Source organism: Buceros rhinoceros, unplaced genomic scaffold (assembly GCF_000710305.1).
Source record: "Buceros rhinoceros silvestris isolate BGI_N320 unplaced genomic scaffold, ASM71030v1 scaffold17446, whole genome shotgun sequence".
In the NCBI taxonomy this organism is placed as follows: Eukaryota; Metazoa; Chordata; class Aves; order Bucerotiformes; family Bucerotidae; genus Buceros; species Buceros rhinoceros.
The window spans coordinates 14,961-22,418 of record NW_010417183.1 but is presented as its reverse complement, the minus strand read 5'-3'; the positions used below and the strand labels follow the sequence as shown (position 1 = coordinate 22,418).

Here is a 7,458-nt window from a genome sequence, read left to right as displayed (position 1 = left end):
GCTGGCCCCATGGCAGGTCAGGTTGGCCCTTGGGGCTCTGAGCCCCCTGCTCTGGGTGCAGATGTCCCTGCTCCCTGCAGGGGGTTGGAACTAGCTGATCTTTAAGGTCCCTTCCAACCTAAACCACTCCTTGATTCTGATTGTAATGAAGCTGTCCAGCAGTAAGATGACTATTCAGACGTATCACTGGCATGTGATCAGGGGAAAATTACTGTTTTCACACTCGTGCTCCAGCTCCTGAGGCATCCTCTGAAGTGCTTCAAGTTGCATCCACAGCAATCCAAGCATCGCTGGCACTTCTTTGTAGAAGGAGAGGCTCTCCATTTCGTGAGCCACCTTAGTGTCATTCAGTCTGAAGTTACAGAAAATATCCTGCTGACGTCCTGCAACTTCTGGATGTCTCGTGTTGTAAGGCTGGCAAACGCATGGTGGATCTCTGGAAGTGGTTATACCTGAGTGGGGTGTGTTTCAGCTCCAGACTTGCTTCTTCCTATTCAAGATGGCAGAGGTGAAGCTTAACGTGTATGTGGAATTTGAGGAGATGGTGAATCCCTGCTCTGAAGAGGGCACAATGTCCTCTGCGGGGCCTGGGGACAGTTTTACCAGTCAATATGAGTCCTTTGTATCCTAGCTGCTGTTGTAATTCAGGCTGACGAGAAGAACAGGCAAACAGCCTTTTTTAATGACAGTTGAGGGGGTGGGACACTGTCCTCCAGACATTCCACCACAACACAGAGCTCCATAATGCTTGGGCCACAGAGTGGCTTCGGTTTTTTTAAACAAAACAGAAGAAAGCAGGTTATTTGGCTGCAAAACCACCAAGGAAACAGGAGGTGAGTCACCTACACCCGAGGAAGGAGGGCGGGCAGGTGCTTGGGCGATGAGCAAGGAAAGGTCGTGCTTTGATGGTCAGAGGAACAGGGGTTTGCAGATACTGATTCCAAATCACGTGCACTGCCTCCCAGAACTACCGACACCTCCGCTCGCTCTCCCCAGCAGACCAAACTGTTGGAGCGCACAGACATGACTGTTTGGATCAGAGAGGTTAAGGCTTCACTTTGTCCTGGATCTCAGAAAGATCTCTGTTTTCTAGGTTGAGAGAGATAGAAGAGCAGTTACATGAGTTAAAGGCTTCCACCATATCAAAACCACCGGCCTTAAAATTTAAGGTACGTATGTTCCAGGGGTTTTTACTGAATGTTCTACGTGCTATGAAAATACACCTGCAATATGGGGAGTTCTACTTTTTTCCCCCCCTCCATGTCCCTAGACATGATGTTGGTAGAATAATTTTAATGTATTGGTTGAAGTGTGTGTAAACATTTTACTGTGTGCGTATTTATTACAAATATGTATGTTTCTATGTAAGTTTATAAACCTATGTATAGATTGTGAACATATTACACGCACGTCCAACTATGTGGGAAGGTAAAAACCGTTTGGGAAATTCCGTTAATCACATACCTTCAACAATTTTCACTTCTACTTTAATCCATTTTCCTTGGAGATTTCTTCTAACATGTCACATCTCTGAGCAAATCTGATTGAATTTCTTCCAGCAGTGGGTTTTCCTTCCAAATTATTCTGGTCTGACAGTGAGCACAAGTTACTTTGAGTCTCACGAAATAGACGGCTTGCTAATGAGCTGTGCAGATCGCTAGAGGTTCTTCTCCTTGGGGAAAGGCATTTTCTGGCTTCTCGGTGGGATGTGCAATGCTTTCCAGTTGCTCACCTGTATCCTGAAATATCAAACCACAAAAGTGTGACGTGATAGATGAGAACTAAATAGATGGTTGTCTCTTAACTTGCCATTTTTCTTTCCTTCTGAGTTCAGAAGGGCTCCCAGAAGCCAAGGTCAATTTTAAGCCATAAAAAAGAAGAAACTAACCATAATTCAGTTTGTCACGGCCTCCTCCTTTTCATCGCTGCTTAAAAGCACGTGTCGCGCTATTCTCTCTACCACCGAGGAAGCTGGAGTCAGGCTGATACTCCTCCAGCTCTGTGGAAGGTTATTCTTCACTCCGTTGTGTTTAAATTCAGGGTTTTCTTTGAACAGATGCTTTTTAGAGGGAGCAGGAAAGGAAAGGAGGGGGAAAGAAAGGGGGAAGAGAAGAGGACTGTATGTATCTGAATTACTGCTGAGTGCTTTTCCACGGCAGTGGACATCCTTTTTCTTACCCTTTCTGGAAGGAAGGTGTTTTGTCTCTGTGAAGCTTTACACTAGTGACTCCCATTGGTTGAGTGACAAGCCTGAGACAGAGCTCCAGAAAGAGAGAGGCTTTCCAGGAACATGATGGCAAAGTGCTTCTGCCCGGGGGGGATTTCAGCAGGGTGCCCCTGAAAGACGATGGCTCATCAGCAAGTCCAACTAGCTTGTTGGAAAGAGAACCAAGTGCTTTGTAGGTAGCAACCACCCGCACCTTGGCTCTTTGTGGCAGACCAGAGCTCTGGTTTGGTCAGGAGTTGCTGTTCACCACAAATGCTCGATCCACAAATGAACTTCAGTCTGTTTGATGCAGGAGACCGGAGTCTTTGGTCGCCGATCTCCATAGGCACATGCAGTGTCACAAAAAAGCCTCGCCACTGTCAATGTGTTGCCTCTTTATGGACTGAAATAAATTAAGCTTCCCAGGATGAGACGGTCTCTAGTCCTGCATTAAGCAGAATTAAGCTCGTTTGATGGTGAGCGAGCACAAAGGTAGCTTTTGGCAGGACAACTGCAAGTCTAAATACAGCAGCAAACTCGGCTGGTATTTAATATTGAAGGAAATTGTCTGTGTGATTGACTGACCCTTTTGGGAGAAAAAAAATCCCACCAAACCTGAAATCACAGTGTCTTGTACTCTAATAATATATTGGACAAGCCACTGGAATGGGAACTTGAGGGTGAGGTGTCTTTGTTTCTCTTCCTCTGCTTCTCCTCTGATGGTGTAATTGGAAAAACTAACTCAACAGGAGCTGTGTGGGTTAAGAGCAAAGCAAAGACCCCGCTGTAAATGTAAAGCATAGTCCACAGCCTTCTCCCCACCAGCTCCGTAAGAGGAATTGGAGTTAAAGGGGCTGAGGAACATGAAAACGTGGGGAATGGTGCAATATGTACCTCTTTATGACTCGGTTGTGCGTGAAAATCACTGTGTTGTGGAGCGGTTTTCAGTCACTGGGCAAGAGGAGGGCAGGAGGTAGTGCAGGTGCTCCCTGGTACTGAGGTGGAAGTTCATTCAGGTGTGGACTCATCAGCGTGCTGGCCCAAAGGATTCCTTAGCGCTTCTCTTTCGCCCAGGTTTACAGAAACTCGTGTGGAAGAAGCTCCAGTGAGTACTTGACCTTTTGGTTTCTACGTAGCATCATCTGACAGGCATGTCAGTGCTGATAACAGCTATCAGAAACAGTGGTTTCCCACACGTACAAGAATCGCGAGGGCTTAACGGGCTGCTGATGTGCAGCCTCATCCGAGAGGAAGGAGCCTTTCAACTGAAATGTGCCCAGTGAAGTTCCCCATGTGTTACTGGTAGAAGTCTCTGTTCCCTTGGTCTGCCAAGGCTGCACAACGTTCCTGGGTACAGGGACGAGTAGAGGCTGCTGCAGAGGTCTGTGTTTCCTCTCTCTGGGAGGATGTTTGGGATCCTCCAGGCTGAGAGGCAGCACAGAAACGTAAACAGTAATCGCTTTCTGTGCCTTCTGACAGCAGCACCAAACCCCGTTCCTTTGTCCCCAGCAGTTACCTACGCACGGAAGAGCTGCGCTGCCTCGCTTCTGTTGGCTCACTCGGCTTCCTTTCTTTTAATTCTGAAAATACCGCAGTCTTAAATTGACTGGATGACTCTTTGGCTCAGCTTCTGCCTAAAATACACAGAAATTCATTAAGTCTCCTGTTTGTGAGTCATAGCCAGGAGAAGAGCACTGTCCTGGATATTAAACCTCTCTTCTCTGTTGTTAAACACTTACAGGAGTGTAAGTAAGTGCCCCACTCCTGCTGCTAGGAGAAACACCTAAATTAATACATGTTTTCCGGAAAGATTTCAGCCCTCTGTTCCCAGTAGGATTCATCGCGTGGCAGCGCTGAGTCTAATGGCTGCGGTGTAAAGGACTTTATCTTTGGAAGACTTTTAATTTTTAGCGTTCAGTGCTTTCATCTTGGTCTGGGGCCACCCATTAAGGTACCCACCAATTTGTGCTTTGTCTTCGTAAGCATTTCCAGAGCTGGAAGACCATGTCGAAAGGCTTGTGTAAGCTGTCAGTCACGCTCTGATTTCTTTCTGAAGAAAAGAGAAAGAAGCAGAAAGACCGTAATTGTGTGCTCCAGGCGCTCGATACCAGAGTATCGGTCGGACAGGGTTAAAGATTACTTAGTTTAAAGGATTGCGCTGTGAATCCTTGTGTCTGTTGTCTGTGAGGACGAGAAAGCTTTTTGTCCGGCTCTGCGTAAAGCCTGACGACAAGGAAGGAGAGCAGCTTTGCACTCGAGGGACGGTGCAGGTGACAGAGCAGCGCTTTGCAACCCGTGACACTGAAGACCTAGATGGTTTTTTTTTCATTAGACTGGGACTTGTGCGTTCTTTGGAAGGAAGAGGTGGGGCACCAGTGCCAAGTCAGAGGAGGAGGAATGTTTTGTGCGGTGCTGGAATCTGATAGATGAAACAGATCATTATTTCTACACCCTCGCTCCACCTGTTGACGTATCGCAAGGGCACACGGGAATCCAAGCAGCCTCCGCGTGCACGTAGCCAGAACGCAGTAATTCCTCTGGCACCAGGAGCTGCTCTGCTGTAGTGCCCTGGAGCACTTCTGGGCACTGCTGTTGGGAAAGCTGCCATGAAGGTCTGATAATGGTAAAATTAATCTTTTGCATAAGAAAATAAAGGCTAAAAAATAGTTTTGGCTTCTGAAAATATTTTTGACCACAAGAGTTGTCCGTTTGACATTTCTAGAGATGATGTCTGAGGATTGGTAATGGATACGACTCCATTCACCTCTAGGTCACTGCTGCATCCCAGCCCAGATTGCTGGTGACCAAAAGTCATTCCCACTGCTGACCTTTGTCACACCGGTCAGCAGCTGCGGGTCAGGTTTACCCAGTTGCCTCTCTCTGTAGCAAAATCACGGGGTGCTTGGTTAGGGTGAGATTAAGGAGATGTGGTAAGCTGCTTTCCTGAGAAATCAGACCAGTCTTGCAAAACTCATCACATTTCCTTAGCATCCTCCAAATTCTGCTTGCTCCAGCCTTTCCAGTGCTGGTAGGGTAGAGCTCTTTCAGTTCAAATGTCCGGCTTGTTTTCCAGCTATGCAGCACCACGACATGTCACTGCGTTCTCACAGCAAAGGGAAATGGGAAACTTAACCTTCACGTTATATAGTATGTGCGTTATAGTGGTCTTCCTTGGTGCAACTTCCTAATTCTGTACGAGTCCCTTGGTGGAAACTGAGGAATCAGTGGAAGGAGCGCCATCAAATCCGGCCGTGTTGGCAAGCGTTATTTCCATCCTTATTAACACGGGTGAAATCTCTCTTTAGGTGGAGAATTTCTTCTGTATGGGATCTCCGCTGGCGGTGTTCTTGGCATTGCGTGGCATCCGTCCAGGAAACAGCGGTAGTCAAGACCATATTCTGCCCAAAACCATTTGTAACCGCTTACTAAATATTTTTCATCCAACAGATCCAGTGGTGAGTTTTAATGGCAATTGCAAGCTTTTACCTCGGCGATTTGTAAGCATCAGCTTTGTGCTAATGTGTGAATCGACGCGAGTATGTCCCAGCACAGGACTGTTTGTTAATGAGTATCCTGGGGGTTGTAACTGCAGAGTAACAATTAACAAATAATTGCCTTAAACACCGTATACTTTGCTTCTCTTTTCATATTCATAAGCATAAGATTTGAGATTACTCTGCTTTTTTTTTTGTAAAGATGGAAGAATTAATCCTTCTGTCAAGTTCCGACTTGTGTTTTACTGACTTCCAGTAAACACAGTCTGTCTGAAGATACTTCTGCTGTTAAAAAGGGCCTCACGAGCCGTTTACAAGAGTCTGCAGAAAACCAAAATCACCGCTTTTTTTTCCCAAAGTTGCCCAAGCAACAGATTGCTGGGGGTTGGGATGGTAATAGGGCAGGGTTGGTGTAGCTTCACCCTGGCCTTAGACTCTTCCAGAGGCAGCCAGTAATCGCTGTTAGCAAAGAGCCTTTGATCTGCATCACCTTGGCCGCTTCCTTGGTGCTTGATTTGGGATTTCGTGCTTACTGGAGAACAGTAATTTTGGGGTAATGTTGTGTTTAAACTCTGTCTGAGTCTGACTGTATTCAGATTTCAATCCAAACACGCTGGTTCTGCTCATCTCAAGATCTTGATCAGCTCCAGCTACTCCAAACCCAGAGTTTTCCTGGGACATCTGGGGTGCAATCTGTGGCCCTGCTCTGCAAGCAGAACCTTTACTTAGTTTCCAGATAAAGAATGCTTTTTTACATCAAAGAAAACACAGAAAAATAAAGAATCGGTAGAAGAGGTTGTTTTGGACAAGCACACCAATTCCTGGTTTGCTCAGGGATCAACAAAGAGTCACCACACAAAATGTTTACATAGACACTTCCTCCCTCTCTGTGTGGTGCGGAATGAGCTCAAGTGTCTATGAAGTTTGCTCTGTCAACGCGTAAGAACCGCCAGCTGCTACCAGCAGTGTGCGTGTCTGTTACAACGTGTAGTAGAAGCGTTGCAGCGGAATGTGTGGAAGTGAATGAACGCACAAGCAACGGGGCAGCTGGAACATCTTCCAGGCTGGGGAAGTAAAAGTGAACCAGAATGGAACGCCGCCGTTCGGACGCTTGCTAGGCTTTGCTCGTGACGGATATTGTAGGTTTGAGGTTGGAGAGGACTCTACGGGAAGGAGGTGTGATTATTTTTCAGTCCTGACGCTCAGGATTTTCTTCCCTTGCAGGCCTATCGATTAGAACCTTTAATCCTGAAACATTACAGCAACATTTCGCCTGTCCAGATCCACTGGTACAACACTGCAAACCCTCTACCTTACGAGCACATGAAGCCAAGTTTTCTCAACCCCACGAAAGAACCTACCTCAGTTACAGAGAGCGAAAGTGCTTCAGCTGTACCAAGCCCCACGACTTCACCAGTCATGGTTCGACGCCACTACGGGGAGTCTATAACGAACATCGGCAAAGCGAGTATATTAGGTAATTGTTCCTCGTGTCCTTTGCTGGATACGTAGGACCTTCCTGCAGAGCCTCACTGCTCCATGGTGTATTGTTTGAGGTGCAACCATGAGCAAACTGCTCCTGGTTGTTTCAGTTTGCTCTGTGTAAGGGTTTTAATGGTGTGTTTGAATCCCAACCGATATTTGCTTCAAAGAAAAGAGAGTTTACGTACGCTGGAGTTCTAGGCTTGCGGGGAGAGGATGTGGGTCAGGGAGTTTATGCTGTTGCTGCCTTACTGAAGTAACATCCTGATGGTTCAG

At 46.7% G+C, this 7,458-nt stretch overlaps 1 protein-coding gene across 1 annotated transcript in view; it reads left to right on the top strand.

The window, feature by feature from the left end:
- The window catches only part of LOC104495187 (phospholipase DDHD1-like), a gene marked incomplete at its 5' end in the record, with an annotated part of 23,009 nt that overhangs the window by 12,168 nt on the left and 3,383 nt on the right, over window positions 1–7,458 (top strand). The window contains 3 exons of the mRNA XM_010138122.1: window positions 1,094–1,169; window positions 5,512–5,661; window positions 6,925–7,177. Of these exons, the coding sequence (XP_010136424.1) occupies window positions 1,094–1,169; window positions 5,512–5,661; window positions 6,925–7,177 (479 nt within the window). The remainder of the gene's footprint in view (window positions 1–1,093; window positions 1,170–5,511; window positions 5,662–6,924; window positions 7,178–7,458) is intronic.